The sequence below is a fragment of the Filicampus tigris genome, chromosome 9, assembly GCF_054856515.1.
Source record: "Filicampus tigris isolate MCC_2025a chromosome 9, RoL_Ftig_1.0, whole genome shotgun sequence".
Taxonomy (NCBI): Eukaryota; Metazoa; Chordata; class Actinopteri; order Syngnathiformes; family Syngnathidae; genus Filicampus; species Filicampus tigris.
In genome coordinates, this window is record NC_141225.1 from 12,866,643 (window position 1) to 12,890,468 (window position 23,826).

At 40.2% G+C, this 23,826-nt stretch overlaps 3 protein-coding genes across 3 annotated transcripts; all 3 read right to left on the reverse strand.

The window, feature by feature from the left end:
- Nucleotides 1-2,505: 2,505 nt before the first annotated feature.
- Nucleotides 2,506-9,034, reverse strand: LOC147142012 (MAP kinase-activated protein kinase 2-like). Its single transcript, XM_086041739.1, has 10 exons — nt 8,483-9,034; nt 7,599-7,738; nt 6,233-6,297; nt 6,040-6,119; nt 5,844-5,970; nt 4,521-4,596; nt 4,323-4,447; nt 3,854-3,939; nt 3,694-3,774; nt 2,506-3,617 (listed from the first exon to the last, which is right to left on the reverse strand). The coding sequence occupies exons 1-10, from the start codon at nt 8,798-8,800 to the stop codon at nt 3,438-3,440; spliced, it is 1,278 nt and encodes a 425-aa protein (XP_085897865.1). The 5' UTR covers nt 8,801-9,034; the 3' UTR covers nt 2,506-3,437.
- Nucleotides 9,035-9,792: 758 nt separating this feature from the next.
- Nucleotides 9,793-19,764, reverse strand: uroc1 (urocanate hydratase 1). The gene is made up of 21 exons (XM_086041721.1): nt 19,677-19,764; nt 18,722-18,817; nt 18,404-18,629; nt 16,972-17,102; nt 16,785-16,878; nt 16,656-16,715; nt 15,667-15,795; nt 15,535-15,596; nt 15,360-15,426; nt 14,437-14,580; nt 14,282-14,370; nt 13,188-13,250; nt 12,918-13,097; nt 12,735-12,832; nt 12,137-12,209; nt 11,650-11,839; nt 11,441-11,539; nt 11,185-11,284; nt 10,976-11,057; nt 10,146-10,245; nt 9,793-10,072 (listed from the first exon to the last, which is right to left on the reverse strand). The coding sequence occupies exons 3-21, from the start codon at nt 18,527-18,529 to the stop codon at nt 9,932-9,934; spliced, it is 2,028 nt and encodes a 675-aa protein (XP_085897847.1). The 5' UTR covers nt 18,530-18,629; nt 18,722-18,817; nt 19,677-19,764; the 3' UTR covers nt 9,793-9,931.
- A 1,813-nt stretch (nt 19,765-21,577) lies between these two features.
- Nucleotides 21,578-23,582, reverse strand: chchd4b (coiled-coil-helix-coiled-coil-helix domain containing 4b). The gene is made up of 3 exons (XM_086041897.1): nt 23,546-23,582; nt 23,156-23,254; nt 21,578-22,922 (listed from the first exon to the last, which is right to left on the reverse strand). Exons 1-3 carry the CDS (start codon nt 23,565-23,567, stop codon nt 22,576-22,578), a joined length of 468 nt encoding a protein of 155 aa, XP_085898023.1. The 5' UTR covers nt 23,568-23,582; the 3' UTR covers nt 21,578-22,575.
- Nucleotides 23,583-23,826: the final 244 nt, after the last annotated feature.

Genomic DNA, 23,826 nt, shown 5'->3' on the forward strand with positions numbered 1-23,826 from the left:
TGCATTCCAAGCATCTGTCTGGTACAGTATGGCACCAAAGACACTGCACAGCCAGTAATGAAAAACAAACATTAATAATCAATGCATGATAACTGCATCTGAAACAAAGTGAGATCTAAAAATAAAAAACAAACTTAAAACATAAGACAATTAAGCACCATAAAGGTAAAGACAAATGTAACTGCCATAAAGTTATTTAATGTTATATTTTGTTGAAAACATTTAGTCACGTATTTTTGTAATTTAATAGAATATAATGAAAGAATATATTTTCTTTCAAATTTATGTTATGAACCATTCTCGCGAGATATGTACACAGGAAGTGAGCGAGGGTTAGCGTGAACACATACTGTCAAATACGCGCGACTGAAGGGGAAGGCCATTACATCAGTCAGAACGATGGCGACGCAACTGAAGGTGCACGGAAGTTTCTGTGGTGATTTTTTTGTGTACAAGCTGTCGGAGATTGGACTTCACTCTTTTCCTTATTTGGATATGTGCAGCCAGTGAGGTATTTGTTTGTTTTTATTGTACATTTCTGCTAACTTATTACATATGTACAGTACGTTTTCCATCCATCCATCCATTATCTATACCACTTGTCCTCACAAGGGTCGCGGGCGTGCTGGAGCCTACCCCAGCTGTCATCGGGCAGCAGGCAGGGGACACCCCGAATTGGTTGCCAGCCAATCGCAGGGCACACAGAGACAAACAAACACACACACTCACAATCACACCTAGGGGCAATTTAGAGTGTCCAATTATTAGCCTACCATGCATGTTTTTGGAATGTGGGAGGAAACCGGAGTACCCGGAGAAAACCCACGCAGGCACAGGGAGAACATGCAAACCCCACACAGGAAGACCGGGGCCGGGATCGAACCCACGACCTCTGAACTGTGAGGTGGACGTGCTAACCAGTCAACCACCGTGCCGCCCACAGTAAGTTTTACATTGCTTTATTGTATTGTATTTCTAACAGTTTGACGGTGGAATTGATGACGTCTGTCAAGACAAAGCCATTAAATTCATCAGTGAGAAAAGAGCTCCGGTGTCGTGTAATATATCCCGGGAAGGAGTGCTAAGGGGCGCTAAAACAAAATCAATCACATGCTGGGTTGATAGCTAAAGAATGAAAGTAATCGCCCTAAATAGCATAGCAGCTATTACATTGTATTCCACATGAACGTATCACTGGATAGCTATTCCACAGTGCGGATTTAAACTTGAGCCTCTTTTGCAAACAAACAAGATAAAATTCCTTTGCCTCGGCCTCACTGCAGCCAGAACAGTTAAACCCTAAGTCAGCTCACAACTGACGAGGCTGCATAACAGCGAGGTATGAAAAAACCCCTTTGGATCAACATCTTGCAGGAAAATGAGTGGAAGAATTTGTGTGTTGCAATTCATCTGAACCGGTCCCACAGTGACAGGAAAAATGGTACAGGAATGATAAAAGTTGCAAACAGCTAATGCGCAAATGTTAAAGTACAGACACACCCTACAACATGAGAGACTATTGTTACTAAAAGGTGAAGTGGCAAATCAAAGGAACAGTGCATGCAACTGTCGTTGCGCACCTTACATGCATGCTTGCGTGGGAAAAATGAGTATTATTGAAGTGATTTAGACGAAGTGATGTGTGCTTCATATGAGTGGGTCAAAATGTATCAAAAATGATGACAAGGCCGTTTGTAGTTTGCAGTGGTATCAAACGTCCCTGCGTCAGAAAACAGGTGAGCCGTGGCCTTCACAATGCGGCCCGAGGGCATGTTGACGTCAATTTCAGTCGACAGCAGAGGGAGGCAGAATGCCAAAATGGCAGCCCCATGGATGAAAATGTTTGGATTAATCTGCTTGATTGTCATTCCGGCACCAAGGCAATATTAATCAGAATACCGTGTTGTCAACACATGTGAACATGCAAGTTGGCAACCGCTATTTGGGGTCTTAAAAATCACGTGGTCAAATCATATGGTCAAGCTCGTCCAGGCTGGATTGTTGCCGAACCTGAATTCAAATTAATCCTTGATGTCTCACCTGCCGCTGTTGGTCCTCGGCAAGACTCCCAACAACTCTTGGAAACACAGATGTCATCGCACACATTTTAAGAGTTAAATATTCATTGAATATTACAGTTCATTGGATGTTTTTTTCATAACTGACAATGGGTACAGCTGCACAATCTAACAGTAAATGTCAATCTTACAGTAGATTTTCCACTATGCTTCTCTTGACCTGGATCCAAATATATTTTTCATTCAATTTTATAAACATCCATCGTTCCATTTTCCATAGTTCTCATCAGGGTTGCCAGCAAGCTACCCCAGTTGACTTTGGGTGAGAAAAATTACCATATAATTTATTATTAACCATAACCACTACTAGTCGAAGAATGAATGAATGAATGAATGAATGAATGAAGGAATTTCACATTTATGTGGTCTTATATGGCATTTCCTGTACAAGAGAAATCTGACAACATAGAGCATTAAAAGTGCAATTTTATTTGAAATACTGCACTGTATATGAAGAGTACCTTAACATTCATGACAATAAAATGCTTCCTCTTAATTTCCACATACAGTATATGATGGGCATGGTACAGTAGCACGCTCACTGTCATAGATGAAGTATGCTATCATGACTAATATATAGTGTTCCCCAAAACATGACATCATTTGAAATATGAATATCTGAGAATTTAAATATTTTTTTTAAATAAAATTTGCAAGATTGATTTTATAACTAACTTTACGAAGCTTCACAAATATAGAAAATGAAATCAAGATGTGCACTACGTGTCACACAATACACATTTTCCTTGTTGTTGTATATATATATATATATATATATATATATATGTATATATATATATATATGTATATATATATATATATATTGTTGACGGAAACGCTATACTGTACTGACTGTAGGTTTTCTGCGTCCCCAGACCCGCCCCGCAATAAAACAAAACAGCACCTTTCGGAGTTGCCTTTTATAGTTATATTATATTTTTTAGTGTCTAATCAGCATCTTGATATGGCACACCTGTGAGGTGGGATAGATTATCTCGGCAAAGGAGAAGTGCTCACCATCACAGATTTGGACTGGTTTGTGAACAATATTTGAGAGAAATGGTGATATTGTTTATGTGGAAAAAGTTTTAGACCTTTTGAGTTTATCTTATAAAAAAATAGGAGCAAAAACAAGTGTTGCGTTTATACTTTGTTGAGTATACTGTATATATATATATATATATAAACATGCTAAGTTTAGCGCTGGAATGTTGGGCCCCACCTTGGTCCTATCTATTCAAGAGAAACTACTGTGTATGTCAAAATATTGACCAGCCGCCACTGGTTATTAGATGACAAAATCATGTCATTTTTTGGGGGAACACCCTCTATTGTAATTATACATTTGTATCGTTAAAATCATTTCCCCTGGTCAGAAAAAGGAGTATGAGTATTACAATTAAAATGAGCTTCATCCTCCGCAGGCAGCGGCCTCTTGCGTCTTTTATTGAGCAGAGGGTTGTTGGATGTATTCAGGTCTTTAATCCTCACCTGTTCATAATCAACACGCATTGTGGCCAAGGCACTGGTCATTTCCTCCTGATGGACGGACAAACAATCCCATCTGAACTTTTCTCCCTCCTTGCGGGCACAATATGCAAAACATCCCTCTCACCTTGACGTCGTCCCACAGCTCCTTGTCCTCCGTCAGAACACGAGAGGTGTGGAGAGGAGTGAGTGGGACCGCCATGGACTGCTGTGTTATCGATACACACATGTCTGAGAATAACATGGAGACATGCAAATAGCAAGGCGTGCATGGATGGTCAACTTACGCTGATCCAAGGGTGGCTCATGAACTGACCGATGGTCATCCTTTCATTGGGGTCGGTCTTCAGCAGCTGGATGATGAGCTGCTTGGCTGCCGAGGACAATATGAAGAAAAGTGGCTATTAAATGGACTCAATGCGATCATGAAACATCACACTATCGTCATCATCGCAAGCTTGATAAAGCAGACAACTTTTCCAGCACTATTGTGATATCAAGCAACCGTTCACCCAAAAGCAGTAATATAATGCGGTAGCTTTCCTGTTTGTACAAAAATCATACTACTGTGGACGATTTAGAGTCCTCAATGAAACTAACGTGCATATTTGGGGAATTTGGGAGGAAACCGGAGTATCTGTACAAAATCCACACTAGCACGGGGAGAACATGCAAACCTTACCCTAACCTGGAGCTGCGATTCAAACCGGCTAATTTTGATATTTTATTGACATTCTTAAAGTCTAAAAGTCTGACCTTCCTCTGAAACATCCGCCCACTCCGGGTTGGGGAATTTGTATTGCCCCAGCTGGATCCGCTGCTTCATCCCAGGCGAGATGGCCTGGCCTGTGTTGGAATAGAATGGAGGGAATCCACACAGCCTGGGAAGACATATTAGCATCAGTGATTTCCTCTTGCTTCACGTATTGTACAGGCACGAGATGTTACACTCACAGAATGTACATGATGACGCCCAGAGACCACATGTCACATGACTTGTCATATTTTTCTGGGCCGAGCACTTCGGGGGCTGACGGGACGGATGAAGCGCATCGCACAAACGAGAAAATGCACTTTTGTGTGAATTGTGCAATGCTGTAAATGAGCTAAAATTGCAAGGAAATGAACTGAGGGTTAGAACCGCACATCATAGCAACACAGATACTACAACAGAAATATGCCCCCTGGTGGCTGATCAACATACGGATGACATAAAAATAGAAGTGAAAATGAATATACAATTAACATTTTTTAAAAAGCTTCACCAATGAAAATGCACAGTCCAGATAAAATAAAAAGACTGTAATGGACAAATTCAATATTTTGAAAAGCAAAATTACATTTTTTAATTAATGTTTGATAATTAAGGTTTACAGCTAAAAAATATATTTAATTTTATATAAGTAAAAAAGATTTATTGCCCAAAACGCATGTTTTTAGGGAGAGCATATTGAACTCATATCCTAAGGCACTACTGTATGAGCTAAAATAAATAAATAAATATATATATATATATATATATATATACATATATATATATATATATATATATATATATATATATATATATATATACATATATATATATATATATATATATATACATATATATATATATATATATATATATATATACACATATATATATATATACACATATATATATACACATATATATATATATACACATATATATATATATATATATATATATATATATATATGTATTTATTTTATTCCATTACAGTGAGTGGACCCCCACAAGCTTGCAGTTCGGATTCAGCTATTTGCAGATTTTTTAAGAAAAGAAAATATATTTTTGAATTCTTATTGTTATTCTTATTATTTTATTTTATTTTGTATTTTTGGGAAGGCAACCGAAATTTGTCATGGAAAATGCTTATTGGAGGTTTCAGTTTTTCAATAATCATTGTATTCATCAAATACTTTATATAAATAGATTTTCAATTATAGCAGATTTTTCCTATTCGCAGGGAATAGGGGCTAGGGGGTCTACTGTATATCCTTTTTTTGTGAGCTACACTTGTGGGGGTCTACTGTATATCCTTTTTTTGTGAGCTACACTTGTATTTCTATTCAGAAGTGGAACTACTGAAAACGCAAGTACAAGTAGCTAAGCACTGTACAAAGAAGAAGAAAAAGAACAAGATTATTGATTAATGCCATTGAAGAAGACTCACAAGTATGCACATTAAACAGTGAACTAATACTAACAATGAATACTGTACTGGCACTACTGCTAAGTGATGAACTCACCAACATAATAAGGAGTATAACATGGAGTTTGGAGAGAATTGTGCACGATGGTCTCCTTTGCGAAGCCAAAGTCGGTTAGTTTGAGTGATGCATTCGTCTCCTTGGTGCTGTACAGCAGGTTTTCAGGCTGAAGCCACAGTGACAAAAACATCGGTCTAATATTAAATAATCTGTTTTTTATTATATGCAGTCCTACCTTTACATCCCTGTGAGCGATGTCCATGTGGTGGATGTACTCGATGGCCGAGCCGATGTCCCGCATGATCTCTGATGCCTCTAAATTGGACAGCCATAATGCAGATGCAATGTCGAGCGTCAGTTTTGCGAATGTGTGAAAGTTCTCCTCCTGCAGGGTCCACGTGATGAGGGTTTCATGAAGCGTGACCCACCTCTCTCGGTGAAGGCCTGGTCCCCTCTGGCCTGAATGCGACAGAACAACTCGCCTCCTTCCATGCTGAAACACAAAAAGATGAGCACTGAGGCAGCAGAAGCCCCCTCGCAAATCAACATTATGACAAAACAATGGCGCCATCTTGAACAGGGGGTCCTCGGTTTGGAACGGAGTTTGGAATTACCAATTTGGATGCAATTTAGCAATAAAGTCATAATGATTAGTTTTGCCTGGGGGAAGTAATTATTTTTGATCGACCAGCTTGGATTCGGGCCTCCTTTTCTTGTTTGACTTGGACAATTTTCCAGCCCTGAGGTGAGTTTTCACTTACAGTCCAGGGTTAAGGTGTTGGACATGGAGGACAGGATAGGACCCTGACCTCAACTGGCCCTGCCAGACCCCTCTCAGTAATTTTTTTGCTTCACAATTGCTTCTTTTTCACCAATAGGGAGCTCTCTGATGTTCATGTGGGCTACACCTCCAAATAGTAAAAACATCTTAACAGACAAATTTGTTCTATTTATACGAGGGCCTGACTGATTAAATCGGACAATATTACCACTTTTGAAATCAACAAAAATTTGGGAAAAAAGGTTCCTTTATTTTTACGTATTCATACACATACCAAAAGGAAAAGATAATGACATTCCTGCCCCCAAAATGGGTAAAAAAAAAAAATCATAATAATCGGCTGAATTTTGGCAATTTTTCTCTCTGTTATAAAGGTAAACAATGACAAAGTACTGAAAAACAGTCAATTGTTCTGTCTGTAATTCACATATTCGTTATTGTAAGAGTTAAATGAACAAAAAACAAGTTATTTCATTATCTTGAATTAAGTGGCTGATTAATCGGTTACTGGAATTTATCCCTGCCAAATATCAGAATCTGCATTTGCCGCAAAAAAAAAACCTCATAACCGTTTGGCCCTAATTCATACTTTGTACAAGGGTGCTAGGTTTATTACACAGTTCCTGAATTTGTACGTAAGTGAGGAACCTACGCTAAAGCTAAAGTGAAGTCATAATCTAAATATTTGTATTAAAAAAAACACTTCTATGCATACATTCAAAGCAATCAAATGAAAAAGACTAAGTACAGCAATAGCTGTGCCAGTGGTAACTATGTGCGCCTTTGTGTGTGGCGTGACCACGTATTCTTAAGTTGCTGCGCAAACTAATTACATGCCATATGTAACTTAAAAGCACACAATGGCAGAAAATACAGAAACCGAAATATTAGACACAGATCTCATTAGGCTGCAGTGCAATTATACACCACTGCAAGCTACAATTCAATAAATGAAGACATTGATAAATGATTCAAATGGAGCATGAGTATGCCACAGTGCAGATGATGCTCACCACTCCATGATGATGAGGAGACACTTCTTCCCCTTGTGCATGTTCTCATACAGGTTGAGGATGCGGACCACGTGTGGACCACCAGAAACCCTCCCGTGCAGCTCCACCTCACGGCGGGCCTTAGGTGTGTCGTACAAAATCTGCTCCGCACACACGCAATCAGAAGCAAAGCTTTATGAAAATGTTCTTTAAAGTGCTATGTTCAATGCGCCTACACTAGCCTTAACATGGTATTCTGATTAATATTGCGTTGTGGACTATTAATTAAGCATAAAAATCTGCCTGTTTTTATGCAGCTGGCATTCTACATTGTTCCGCCGACGGCTGTTGACTGAAAATGACATCACAGTGCCTAAGAGCTGAGCTTGCGAATGTCACATGACCAAACCCAGAAAACAGGGTTTAATTGTATATTTTTTGTTGTTGTAATATCACCAATCACCACTAGATGGCAGACATGTTTTAGTTGCGCTTACACTGGATCTTATACTGCCCTGTACTGCAATGTGAGTAATAAAGCTATGCAGGACAAACATACTACCTCAATAAGATTAAAAAATTGAGTGCATTGATATTTATGGAATGAATGCAAAAAAATGAGTTATTGCACTTAATACTGGTTTCCTGCTCTACAGTTTTGTGCCATCATTTAATGGTAATTTTTATGCACAAGAGCCCTTTCGACTTTATTTTTTGATTGGTGAAATTTCAAAATTTGCACGTATTTTGTCCATATCTAAAATGGGAATTAGGTCAATCGGCTGGTTTGGAATTGCGATTCGATGTTGCCCTACCCCGCAAAATTTGTGGCCCCCTCCATCATTGAAGTTGCCCAACCCTGCTCTAATTGTCGTGCTTCCAGTGAGAGAACGAGTTCAAGTAACCTTGAGGGCGCACTTATATCCTGTCTTCTTGCAGAAGCATTCCAGCACTTTGCCATTGATTCCCAGGCCGAGTACGTGCGAGGTGATCTTATAGTCGTCAGTCACCGCGTTCTTCCTCAACTTCAATTGCGTCACGTGAGCAGCAGGCTGCAGGTCGGAGAGGGCCACGAGGTTGCTGCCGCCGCCGCTGCTGCTGTTGCTACTGCTGCTGGCGGCGGAGTCACATCCAGGAAGGATGGCGACCGTCCCAGGCTGCGTAGTCATCCTCCGCGCGTCCTCGTGCTTGATGTTGTTGTGCGTGGTCGCTCCGGTGCACATGTGTCATATTAGTTCACCTCCGCGCTACGTCGCCAACTTCAAACACTAATTGCAACATACTTCAAGTTAAAAAGTCTCCGGAAAAAAAGGGTGGGGGGCGTGTAAAGACAAAAAAGTGTACGATCACAGAAAGTAAAGCCGAATGTGATCATAATAAATCATTAAAAGGCTGAAAAGTGGTGCATGATGTTGTTCCTGACGACAGGATGTGCCTCTCCCTGCAGTACGTTCACGTCTCCACTTCAATGACGTCACTTGATTCCATGCAGCCAGTTTCGTTCTTAAAGGACCAACAACACACGGTGGGACCCAAGGTATAACTTCATTCATGTTGAACACACCAAAAATATTAATGTAGAACACGTGAGTCAAACATATTGTGTGTGAGATTTTTTTGGGGGGCGCGTGAGTGGATCCTTTCTGAGGTGTGTGAGAGGTTTTTTTTTTAACAAGAGACTTTTCTGTGCGAGTGATAGTTTTTTGGGTGTGCGTGTGGGTGTGAGAAGTCTTTTTTGGTGGATGTAAGTTTTCTGTTGCGGGGTAGAGTTTTTGCAATACTTTTCCGGGGTGAGATTGTGTGCGTGCACGCATGCATGTGTGTATGTTTTGTTTTGGCCTGAGAATTTTTGGCAAGTTGGAGAGGTTTTTTGGTGAGCCTGACTTTTTTACTGATGCTTTTTGTGGGTGAGTGAGATTTTTTTAGTGTGTATTTTTGGTGGTGGGCGTACGTTTTTTTGTGTTTGTGGGAGAGGTTTTTGTGATATGAGTTTTTTTGGGGTGAGTGTGATATTTTTTTCAGTGGATGTGAATATTTTGTGTGGGGACTTTGTTGAGCATGAGTTTTTTTTTAAATGTGCGTAAGATGTAAATTAATATATAATATAGATATATTTGGCCTACAGTACATGGCACCTCATACTTGAAACTTGTCGGGGAGAAACCTGAAGTCAGGGCAGCTGTAACCCCGTAATGAGGACAAGCTCGCTACAAAATGGTTGAGCAGATGTGATTTATTATATCATTCATTAATAATAATATTTGGACACACCTGTATTGTATTGTCTCATTAGATAATGCATGTGTACGAAACCATGTCTGGTGTTTTCATTCAGACACTCCAGCGCTTCAAGGTTAGCCCTGCAGGGCCCGGTCCAGTACACGCTCATCGTGTACAGGAAATGGCACTGTGACCCGCAGTTGCCGATCCTCCTGCATGGTGCGCTGGATTGTCTCGTAGGCGTTGGAGTTTCCACACCAGCTGCGACGAGCCACCTTCACCAACAGAAAAAGTCATTAGCATCAGACAGAAGTCATCTGTCAAATCCATTTTTCAATATCATCTCACCCCATTGGACACATCCCAGTTGAGCATCAGAGAGGCTCGCTTCGCTGCTTCTTCAGAGCCGTCCAAAAGCAAACCGAATCCTCCGTTCATCACTTCACCCCTGTTGTAGTAGTAACAACACGTTCATGTTATGGCTGTTGGGTGTAGACCAGGGGCCTCCTAAGTCTGTCCATGGGACCATTTGTATGCATGCTTTTTATTGCCGCAGCACTTTTTATTTTTTAATTAAAAAAAGATATTAAACATGACCTGCAAAATTATTGAAAATGTTCCACTGGACTGTTTCAGGTCTGCGGTGTTTAGAAGGACAATCACATAGCTAAGATTCCAATTTGTAATTTTAAGCTTTTTAGGCAAGCAAGAAGTATTAGGCACACAGGAAAGGAACTTACTATTTAGCCTGAGGTAAACATTTGGGGAAAATAAAGTTTAATCAAAAGTTGTTGCCATTCTTATGTAAATGGTAAAAATAATGACAAGATACAATGCATTTTTTATTTGAATATTGAAAATATAATGTTTCAAGATAGCACACATATTGTAATAAAAATTAAATAAAATTCAAAATGAAAATTGAATACTGTATCACAATGAAATTAATTTTTAAAAAGTAAGTGCTGTAGACCTCGATCACCAACATGCGGGCACCCAGGATCACATGAGTAGCCCACAGCCCTGTTCTAAAAATAGCTCACCAGTGATGGGACATTGTGATTTCCTACAAATACTGTAAAAGCGAAACTGAATGTTTGGACATCCCTGCTGTAGATGAATGGCTAATAATATTTGCACAGATCCACCTTGGCAAAAGTTAACCGACCAATCCTTACCAGCCAACACCACCACCGTTGTGCAGAGCTACCCAGGTGGCGCCCCTGAACGCATCGCCAACAAAGTTCTGGACTGCCATATCTATAGAAGTACGGTGTCATTTGAATGAACATTATGGCTGCGGGAGCCAAAGAGGGTTTTGTGCATTAAGTCGTAAACATTTGTAATACATTAGTAGCCAGATGAAACAAATTGCATGAGGACATACCTGCACAGAACGCAGAGCCATCATACACATTGGAGGTCTCTCGGAAGGGACTGTCCGTACCGCTCACATCATGGTGGTCTCTGCTAATCACCACTGGAGCCTGACATGGATAAGTCAAATCACTTTAGAAAGGGCCACATACAGTATATGAAAGATATATATATATAAACTATATAAAAGAAGGATGTGCAAACCCTTTTCAGGTTATTATTATGGATTATTATATACCCATCCCTATATACAGTAAAAGTCTTACTGAAACGTTTCTTTCAGCAACAGCTCTGTTGATGGCCAAAGCAATGGAAACTCTTCCTTTCTGGTCTGAGTAGAGAATTCTGGCCTGGGATCCCACAACCTGGGTGCACACACCCACACCACACCACACACACACACACAAGAAAGAAAATCATCTCAAGTATAATGAGCGCCGATTTGTGATCCATACACAGTAGTGTCGTTCCAAACCATTTTGTGTTTTCCGGCCTCCCTGATCCAGAGGATGTTGTCGTTGTACTGCTGTCTGACTCTGTCGGTCACACTGGCGCTCAAATCCTCCAGGACCGAGGCGGCGATGTTGTCGGTTACGGCGAGGTCCTGGGGGTCGCCAGATGTGCATACCCAGCGAAATGGACCAAAGCCCAAGGAAAAAATGTCTCTGAGAGGTGGAGATGTCAAATTATTGCTTATAAGAGTAGAAATTGGCACTCATCTCAAGTTGACTTGCTCATTTTGAAGCAGCTTAGCTATAAATTGGATGACATGTGTTGTCTCGTCAGACCACTAGGGTTCTAAATCTTGACTTACTGTGCTGAGAACAGGCAAGGTTCACTTGATTTCTTAATGTGTGAGGAGCGTAGTTCCAAAACCTGCTCCATATGTAAAGTGCCTCAAATAACTTATGTTGAGAATTGATAAATAATAATATAAATAAAACGGTCTGGACTTGACTTACCCCATGATGTGTTGGACATAGGATGGGTAGCGGAATTCTGTCGCTCCTCCACCAACTTTTTCCACCTCGGCTCCTATGAAAACAACAAATGCAAGTTCTTGGTGTTACATTCACTACTCACAAAATGTAAGGCAAATTGGACTTTTGGGTAACATTTCAGGATGAACCAAAAATGCACTACAACCTTTCAAGGTTACCCAAATTTGACCTGAAATCATCAACACATTTCCTGTTCCAATGAGAATTGGTGATGAAACCGTTTTTTCATCATCATCATCATCATCATCATAATCCACAGACTGCCATGTTTGTCCTATATTCATACATTTTAACTGATTCAATTTAGAGCAAAATTCACAGATTTATGCTGATTCTAAGGAATATAAATACATTTTTAAAAAATGGAGAATTTAAACACAATTAGATGAAAATACTTATAATTCAATATGAACTGAATTGAACATTTCAGTACACTATTATGCATTTTAGGTTCATCCTAAAATGACACCGAAAAGCCCAAGACCGCTTACTTTTTTGCGAGTAGTGCATGCTACTATGAACACAAGCCAATTACATGGTCTCATTAAAGTTACTGTACCAGCTCTTTGCGCCTCCAGTAGAAATGCGTTGCCATAATCCCAAAAGAACATGCCTGCATCTGACAGCTTGTTGATAGCATTCACTTGCCTCTGGAGGCTGTGGAATAGTGAATAACATGTTAGCTTCACAGCAACATACTTTGATTCAAGGATTACCATCGTTTCAATATGACCGACGGCACCTTTCTTTGACCATGCTGCGGAATCGATTTGGATCAGCCGACATGAGTTGGTCGGCCTGGCGGAAGCTGAGTTGTACTGGGTAGTAGCCTCCGTTGAAGGGGTTGTGGAGGGAGGTTTGGTCCGAGCCCAAATCAACCAGGAGCTCACCTGTCCTCTGGTACTCCAACAGCAGCCTCTCCCTAATCAAGAATATAAAAATAAAAGTTTTACAAGTGTGTAAAAGATGTAACTTTCACTCTTAAGTGTTGTGCTTTTTGCCGTGCACTCACCACAAGTCCACGATGTTGCCATGGTAACCCAAACTGAGGGGAGTCTTTGTGCATCTGGTTTCTCTGTAAGGCACCAAAATGGACATTTGTAATTCCTGAAAATGCACATGTTGAATGGCTCTACTAAGTTTGTCGTATTCTCTTACACGTACAATGATAATCATGGCACACCGAGGCATTAGTACGCCTGAAGCCAAGAAATAGTTCGGTAACTACTGTGTTATGTTCAGTGACGCCAGTAACGCCTTGTAAAATAACACATCACCCTAACATATCATTTTTAACAGTAACGACTAATCTAACACATTAGTCTTTCTCATTTTAGTACATTTGACTACAGTTACTTTGCAGTCTCAATTTGTGACTGTATAGCAATTAAGAATGATGACAATCAACTCACAACAAACTAACTGTCACTTATCATTCATTATTAATTGGTTGTGTCGTTAGCTGCCTCTTAAGTGCAACAGTGAGTGACATTTGACAAAACGTGAAAAGGAATGGCATTTTTTTCAATCACGGTTTTCACTCATGTGTCTGTGGAACAAAACTAATAACTAACAAATAATAAAATCAAGAAGGAGACCTCATTCCTAGATAAAGACACACAGCAAACAATTGTACATTATAGAACACACACTGTAAGAAAGGGCTACTACAGTGTTTACATCTTGAAGTGAAGCATTCTGGGACTTGATCATTTGCATTCCCGTCCGGGGGAATGACGTCACGTAGGCGCCATGGAATGTTTTAACCACATGAAAAATAACAATGGATGAAGGAGAGAGATTCACAGTCTCAAGATAGAAATGTAGTCGCTATTTTGAGTTTGTTTCAGATACAGAAAATATGTTGCAAATTCTGTGCTGTTGAAAAAGTGCTATCTAGCTTCAAAATGAATTTAAAAAAACAAAAATAAAAAACATGGATCGCAGCACATTCATGCTTAACGAGAAACACCCACATGAGTAAAGTAGTTACTTTTTCAAGGTAGCTATGACAACACTGGTTATGTTACAAACAACAACACAAGCATGTTCTGATAATAACATTTCGATAACCATTCAGTAATCATGGAAACATGCGTCTGTTACCTGATGCGTTTAATGCATTGCTCCAAATCCCCGGTGACCTCCATCAACCAGCCTTGCTCGTGCCTCTTTTTGAGAGGAGCCTCATCCACCTAGCAGAGAGTCACACACGTCACTCAGTCACATACACTTGACACTGAAAGCCAATGTTGCATCACCTCCGCAATGACGCCAATGCAACCGGCAATGACGGCAGCTTTAGCCTGAGCTCCGCTCATACCCCCGAGGCCGGAGGTCACGAAGACACGTCCCCTCAAGTCATCGGAGCCCAGGTACCTCCGACCAGCGTTCAGCACAGTCAGCTGCGCAGTGAATAAAACCATAATGAGTACTTCTAACGTGACACAACATTAGGTATATGTGTGATGTGCTAGCCATGCCACCAAAATAACATATTTAATTTAACTAAAATAGTTCATTAAAAAAAAAAGCTAACCAAACAGGTTGCACAAAATTCATATCAACACCTTCGTTGGGTTCCAAATCAACCCCTCTCCCTTCCTATTATGGCGCACCTGCAGAATGGGATGTGGTGGCGCGCTGTTGGCTGTGTAGCCTGCCCTCTGCAGGTTGGACTGTAATGTTCCCCCGACATTCCCCTCCCAACTTTACATGCGCTAGTCTATGAGTCACGTATTAATGTATGTCTGTTTTTTTTGTTTTTTTTTTCCTCGAATCCGTACATGAAATCAGTCTGGGGTTGTAGTGTTTTTTCTCCCCTTCCCTTTTGTTTTCTTAAAGGAAAAGGAAAACTCAATTTTCACAGATGGAAATGCTGTAAAAAAAACGACTAAGCGGACTAGCGTTCTGTATCCCACAGTTGGTCATTTTTTTTCTGTGTTTCTCAGACAGGTTGTGTCTGTTCCATTTCGTTTCACCCTGTGGTACAATGACAATAAAGCTATTGTGTTTCTATTTTTTATTCCATTACTTTTTTGCTGGTGTACCTACAGTAATATTGTGACCAATGTGTATATACTTAAGATTTAAGTCAGATTATACACAATTGCATTCAACATACATTTTTTTATCTTGTTATTTTTATTAGAAATAATGTTTGATCAAAATCTATATTTTGTACCATAGTGCCATGAACAATCCCTTGAGGTCCAATGTAGCAGTAGCTGCCAGCTGTCATTTGACCATACCTAAAAAATACACAAATAGAGGTTACATACAAACATACAGTAAATTGTATTGTATTGCCATCATTGTAACTCGGAGCACAGAGCATAAAGAGCATCTTAAAGACTTACATTGACACACCAAGAGCAAACATTCTTTCATATTGCTCTCTGGAGGAGTAGTTTGGAATAACCTAAATGAAAACAAGAAGACAGGCATCACATCAGAATGTGATGAGAATAGACTGGTAGGCTGTCTTTTACCATGCCGTTGGTGATGATGGCGCGGGGCGAGGAGGGCAAGCTGGGAAACAGACCCATGGGGTGACCACTGTACATGACCAAAGTCTGCTCGTCTGTCATCTCACTCAGATAATTCATCACAAGACGAAACTGCACACAAGCAAACACACAATGTGTTAACTGTCTATATCTATATGTACACAAAAACTTTGCATGTACCATTAACATTAATCATTAAAGTAGAAATCAACCCAAACATAATTTTTTCAAGAACATGTTCGATGCAGGTCCACTATTGAAACAGGGAATTCTGATTAATATTGCGTTTGTGGAATATGAGTTAAGCAGCAAAATCCACCCCTTTTTTAGCCATTTTAGGGGGCGGCCATTTTGTCACTTCTTTCGGCTGAAAATGACATCACAACTGCTCAGGGATCAGGTAACGACCAATCACGGCTCAGCTTCAGAAAACAGGTCAGCCACAATTGGTCGTTACCTGAGCCCTGAGCAGTTGTGATGTCATTTTTGGTCGACAGAAGTGTAAAATGGCCGCCCCCAGAGATGGCTAAAAATGGGTGGATTAACTCTTATTCCACAAACGCTGTATTTATCAGAATGCCTTGTTTCAACTGGTTGGTTTGCATAAAACATATTCTTGAAAAAAAATGTTTGGATTGACTTCCCTTTTAATCAAGGGATTTACTCTGTAAGTGTTTTGCGTTTTATTTGAGTGGTATGAGAAGAAGGTGAGAAAAGAAGGAGCTTGGTGCATTAAGTGGACTCCCCTATACTTTTCGAGGGACCATAACTTTTCAAAGTTTTTACTTTTTAATATTAACCAACTTTTTTTTTTTTCATTTAAATTGGAGATCAGCCATCATTGCTCAATGGAAAATCTTTCTGTCATTGCCAGTCAAAAGTGATCATTAATCATAAGAGAATACTATTGTACAGAAGGAAAGTGTACATCAAAAACAAAGATTCGGCCAAAATAAAGGATGTCGTTGTACCTGAGCCCAGTTACTGAAAACTTGCCCATTTCCTCCGTAGGTGACAAGCTCCTGGGGAAACTAAAACGTGAAGGCCAGTTAGATTGTTCAAGTGGTAAGAAATCAAATGAATCTGTGACAGAAGCTCACCTGGGCCACTGCCGGGTCTAGGTTGTTCATGATCATCAGCATGATGGAGGCCGCTTGGCGTGTGCGGCACGGGTACTCGTGTATAGGGTACGCTCTGAACAACAGAGCAACCCCCAAAAACTGTCAATATGCACTTATCGCACTCGTATAAATGCAATTGAAGTCTCTGATCATCACGTTGTCTTACCTCAGGCGTAATGCAGGACAGAAGCGGTACATGTAAATGTGACCATACTGGCGAAGTTCTTGTGCAAATTCTGGTGCGAGTGTTGCATGATGGGCCGGGGGGAAATAGCGCAGAGCGTTTCTCAGAGCCAGCTAAAGGTGAAAAAACAATAACAAACAAATTAAAAAGTTAAAAAAAAAAAATCACAGCCTCTGCATCAGAAACACACAAATAGATATGTTGTCGTACATCAAAAGATAGAGGTCACTTGCTTCTCTTAATTATTGACTAAAGTCTGTGCTTCATTTTTGGCCAATCAGTGAGGGACCTTGGAGAATAATCAATATATTAGCGTAGCACAGCCGTCAACAGTGATGTTGCAATATGTACACCACATACTGTAAGAGTGAGATGGCTACAGAATTTGACTCCAGGCTGAAACCAACACTCATCAACCAGCCTGTCGCACTGATTTGAGCTATTTTGAAATCTTTGCAGTAGCAGCTCTGTAAAGTGGTGGTTAGCACATCTGCCTTACAGAACTGGTTCAAATCTCAGCGCAGGCCTCCCTATGTGAAATTTGCAGGTTGTCGCAATTCCGAAAACATGACTCACTGAAGAATCTCCAACTTCTTTGAAAGTGAGAGCTACTTCCTGATCATGATCATGATCAGTGTCTTCACATACATGGTGAATATCATTAGGATTAGCAACAGGTGGATTTTTTTTCTGAAACGTCATAGCTAGCTATAAATTACAATGAATGGTAAAATCTATATTATACAAGCTTTTAAAAAATTGTCAAATTTAAAAACAAACAAACAAAAAAATGTCTCGAAAATTTGATGTGCTAGCAGCTAAAAAAAAAGGAAAGACATTTTTTTTAAATCAGCGCCAAGCCAAAAGTCATTTTGGAACACAAAGCTATCTCTGATTAAATTTGACAAAGTTGACCAGTGTTATTAGGTTGTATATCAACATCTCCTCATGACACTTTGGTGTTGTCATTTGCTACAATACTGACCTTTGACCTGCATTAAAAAAAAAATTTGTAGCATAATTGCCTCCAAGTCATTTTTTAAACATTTTTAACACAAATTCAACAAACAAGAAGGGTCCATTTTCCTCGATTCAAGCTTTGCTTTCCATGACCTGGATGACAATCTACAGACATAAAAAAAAAAAAAAATTTAGCTCACGGGCAGCAGATTGATAACTCCTGCTCAAAATCACCTATAGGTGTGAATGCGAGTGTGAAAGCTGTTTTTATATGTGGCCCCCGGATTGACTGATGACCAGATCGGTGTGTACCCCGCTTCTTGCCTGAAGTCAGTCATGATATCAGTCATGATAAGCTCCAGCTCACCAACGACCCAAATAAGGACAAGCGCCACAGAGAAGCAAGTACTTTGCATTCTAGATTTGTGATATACACATGACATAATCTACTTACCCGTTCATCTTGGACTGTGAGGTTCGGGGTCCGAACGGGTGCATGGGGCACATTGGGGTCTCGTCCTCGGTTCGGGGGCAAAGGGTCCAGAGGTAAGCCACTGCATATTTCCTTTAGGGTGGCCATCCTGTCAAGTCCTCAATTTAAAAAGAGGGCGGAAGGACTACTGCTGAATATTTGAAGGAGAGGACTCGCTACCGAGTGGCTTTTTGGTCATCTTTGCCCCCTGAACATCCACCAATGACAGAAAGGATGTTTGGTAATAATTGATCGCTGAAGGGAGTTTGAAGCGGCACTTGCCTCAGTGATCAAACTTACCTCTGACCCCTGTGGTACGTGCTTACAGTGGTGAATGCCAGAACTTTTGAACAAGGGACAAACACTGTCGACCCCCGCATACTTGCAGTTCGGCACCTGCGGATTCGCAATTTAACAACATTTTTTCCAGTTACTTTCCAGGCTTTTCTCCCCCAGTCTCCTCCCGTTTTTTGTAGAATGAGTAACTGTGCACTCAAAGTGCTTCACATTGACTTCTCATTCACCTACTGATTACACAGCATCATATAGTGATGGGACGAGCAACACTGGCGCAACAGCACTGTGCCGAGATATCATGTGTGAAACCCCGAATTGGCGCGTGTATCGCTTTAACAAAAAAATCATGTGACCAATACAGGAAGTGTGTCGTTTGGCTATGCCGTGTCAAATTGTGTTTATAAGGAAACTGTATCGACATGTTGTGGGTTTGTTGGATGGAGATTGAACACTTTGGTTAACAAAATCCCATACATAAATTACACGTTATCTCTAAATTTTATTTGATAATATTACTTATTCATTTGAGCCTTTACACAAACAAGCAGATTTTGAACTCTTCTCATTAACAACTTCTCTCAGCAAACAACTGGAGCAAATACAATATACAAAGATCACATTTTAAGTACAAAACTAGCAATTGAATAAAGACTTAATATTATTTCACAAGCTAATGTTGGGTCAGCATGCAAGTTTATCCTTTTTTTTACATAATGTGACCTGTGTCTCGTTGTCTCGTCAGTATGCTTGTATTTAAGTTGCTAGTTTTTGTTCAGCCCTTGTCAGGTCATTGTCTATGTCGATGTCAGTATCTCTGCTCGTCCCAGTCTGTCTGTGCCATGCTCAGTTCCCCTGGTCACGTCGTGTTCAGCTTCCTCGGTCGCGTCAGTTTCTGCTCACCCGGTCACGTCCAGCCCTGCGTCTCGAGCCACATATCATTAAAATCACCTACACCTACCCAGTCTCAGATTCTTGCATTGGGTGCACTCTTGACACACAACTTCTGGTTTGGGAGACAACCACTCTACCATTGAGCCATGACGCCCCAAGAGGTCTAGAAAACATATGGCGACTGTTAATGAGCATTAATATAGTGTATCGAACCAGTCAGAATAGTGTATAGTACAAAATTGGCCCAACCTCTTTGAGAAATGCAGAAGGGTGGCCCACTGGTCCATCTTCAATATAAACGACAAAATGGACCAATCACGATATTAGATGAACGAGCCTCCATGTCTGTGACGGCAACAAAAGTTTGAGCACGTTTTTTTTTCTTTTTTTCCAATTCTAACAATCTGTCAACAACACGCATAAATGCCCCCCCAAAATCGAATACAATAAACGTTTAAATAAAAAGGATGACAGGGGTCTTAAACATGAAGAAACGTTGAAAATATTAAAATGGTTGCACAATTCAGTGTTTTGAGAGCTTTCCTGTTTCCAGCACCAGATATAGAAAGTAAGCATATTCTAGCTCAGCTGAAGGTGAAATAGAGAAATTATCAGCGGAAAGGTAGAAGAGTAGCAAGAAAAACAGGCTTTTGAAACCGGTCGGGGGGACAAAGTGTAAGTGATAAGCAGCTACAGTACTTTATCCTGATAAAATAAGAAGTGGTCAATGCTGAGAACTGTTGGGTCAGGAGCTATTGTCCATTTTAGGCTACATCATAGTATTTTCGATATTTAGTTTAAAACTGTACAGTAGTTTGAATTAGTAGCACCTAAGTGAATTAAATGAGAAGCAAAAGTTGTGCAATTTAAACCAGAGGGGACCAGTTATTATTTTTGTTTTGTAAATCTTTTCAATTCAATACTATAAATTGCAATAACCTCTTCCTCAGTCCTAGTCAAGCCAGGCTGTTGATGTAGCAGTTGAGGAGAGAGATGAGAGACTGCACTGCATAACAATTGTAAAATACATTCCTCCAGGGAGCACACACATAACTAGTCCTTTGCGTTGAGCTAATTATGAGAGGCCGATCCAAGCCAAAAATGCCCAGGCTGATTTTTGTTGTTGTTGTCCCAATCCACCCCTGCACACAGGTAGGGCAATAATAATAATTTAACCAAGGAAAATGAAGCATTTCTTCAGTGTGAAGTCAAACCCCAAATAAAACTCACCTCCAGCATCTTTACCGAACTAAACGTTAAGTGGAGGGAAAACAAACCAACTACACGAGTCACATGACTACGGAAAGGAATGGTATCTGTGGCGGAATTATGACGTCTTCAGCAACAGATATTTAAAGCAACACTGTGTCATGTCAGTTTTTGTTGATTATGGCGGCGCCATGTGGACAAAAGCGGTTGGGTTTTGACAAAAATCAACCGCATTTCCCATGCGTGCCAGCGCGTAGTGTCGTGAAATCCTGAGCCATCCTTATAGCCAAAGGAGGAAGTGAGTATGCCATAAAGCAATTCAAGACATTTGTATTTTTTTGTCTGCCAGGGTTGATCCGATCCTCCTCAAAGTTGCTTTGTGCCAGTAAAAACGATACAGATGTGATACGTCACATTCAACTACTGTACTAGTCAACGTTTCATCAAAAGAGTTGTGAAACATTTTATTAAGGACGGTTTCTTGCCCAGTGCTGCTTTAAATACAAATGGTACACCAACTCATGTAGTCAGACATAAAAATTCTCACAGACAAATATTGATATTATTGATACTAAGTACTTGGATCGGATCGATACTATTGTCCTGGGATCGATACTTTTTTCTTGTTAGGCAAAATCGAACAGCCCTACTTATAAGTCTGCATTACCGCTGAAGCTGAATTCTTGAGTCAGGAAAAGGTTCACCCCTATGTTCTTTTAACCACAAAACACCAGGAAAAATGTAGTCCAAGAGCAATCGTATTACAAAACGTTCCACAGTATTTATTTTAAGAATTTTAGTGAGTTTCACACAATCAGAAGAGTTGAGGTAAATATTTTGCGTATAGGCTTGGCCCCTCAGGTAACACCTTGAGCTCAAATCTTAAGTGTCTTCATCAGTCCGCTCTATGCAGCACAGTACATAAAAATGTTTGTAACGTACATTACACGCATGAAATGCAAATGACACACCAGTGAGAATATTATGCTACAAAGAATGGACGTGAGAGCTTCTTTGTAAATAAACAGTTGTTCTGTGATCAAGTTTGCATCTTAGAATCAAACATTGTTATACAAACCAAAAATGTAACTGAATACCTAGCACATCAAGGTTCACCTTAGGGCTGCACAATATATAAAAAAAAAATTGCTTGTTCGCGATAATGGCCTATGCAATGTGCATATCACAAAGACGCACGATAATATTGTTTTGGAATTGTATGCTTTTATCTGAATTTGACCAGTCAAATGCAGACTTAAACCACCCAATAGTTGGACATTATCTAGGGCAGTGGTCTTCATTCCTGTTCCTCGAAGGCCGCTGTCCTGCCTGTTTTGATTCCCTCCCTGCTGCAACACACCTGATTCAAGTGATCAAATATTCAGCAAGAGCTGCAGAAGCTGGATAATGATCCTGATCATTTGAATCATGTGTGTTGCAGCAGGGAAAGATGAATAACTGACAGGACAGCAGCCCTCGAGGACCAGGATTGAAGACCCCTGATCTAGGGGAATTACAATTGTTTAGCTAAGAACACATTGAGCTTGCTAGGTTTGATATTTAGACACATGAAATAAATGTACTTCTTTCATTAGATTTAAAAAAAAAAAACTAATTTCTTTAGGTACATGTTAAATATCGCAATAATATTGATATCGCTCTAGTCAACATCCATATTCCATATCGCATATCGCATGTTTTTCTAATATCGTGCAGCCCTAGTTCACCTGAAGTCTTTCCCAAACTGACCGCAATTATTAGCTTTCCAGTGAACTCCCTGCACTGGCTTGTGTGCTATTTGAGTCCTGCACAGGGTCAGATGTGGACTTTGAATCAGTAGCTGTGGCTTCTTCTGAGGTCTGCTCTGCTTTAGATACATTTGCTTCCTGAACCTTGTCATCTTCTTGCGGGTATAGTTCTGGATAGCGCTGCATGCATTCTTGCATTACTCTGAACTGATCCAGACACTCTGAGCCCTTCACCTCCTCTTTGCTGTAGTGGAAGCAGGAGAAGGCCTCCTTGAATTCAGTCCCACAGGGACCACTGGCCATCCCGCCCAGGCAGGGGCAATTCCAGTTAATCTCCCCACTGGGAAGAATCAAGCCTAATAAAACAGAGACGCTCAGAATTAATTGCCTATTTTAGTAGTTTCAACTGTAAATATACCACAAGCTAAGATCCATTTTAATATCATTTCAAAAATTAAAAAACATCGAACAGATTATTTCATTTCAACATACTTCCTTGACACCAAATTACTACTTTCCTGTTATTCCGGGCTGTGGGGCCATCTTGTGGCATTAGCGACAACTGTCAAACGCTTTTGTTGTTTCTCACCTCGCTCCTCATAAGGATCGTCGGGGTCTTCCTCAACAAGTTCGGCGTTGCTGGGTGTTGCATGATCCTCTTTGGTGACAAAGATTATTTTGTCTTTACCTGTGTGGGGAAAAAATTTTATCACAACGTGGTTCATTTCATATTAGTTGAAATATGAAACCAGTGAACGAACAAGACTTAGCATGAACATGTTTCTGATTCAAGGTTAAGTAAACAACTTAAAACAAATAGTATAATTCTCATTGGGATGCAGCGTATTTTCACAACTCTTCATGACATAAATCAAGAAATTACACGTTTAGTTGCTGGCTCAAACTTATGTCATAATTAACTTCCAGAATACAAAATGTATGAATCGAGTTAGCCGAGCTAGCACAGCGTGCTGCTTACCCTCTTGCCTGACAGTAGTCATTTCTTCCCAAAATGAAGATTGTGAACCCCGATTTAGTGCAGCAGCCCGCCGGGTACAATTGCTGTTATAGAAACATGTCACTGTCATAAGACAATGTCACACAGTGTCAAGCATCTTCAGGTCTTTCACAACTACGCGCGATGAACCAACGGGGGACTCACGGGAGCTAATCGTTTCCCCATTGACTGAAGGAGAACAGCTAAATAGCTTTAGCGCGAGTCTTCTTCTATTGTTTCTTGGCGGTTGGCAAACACCCTAA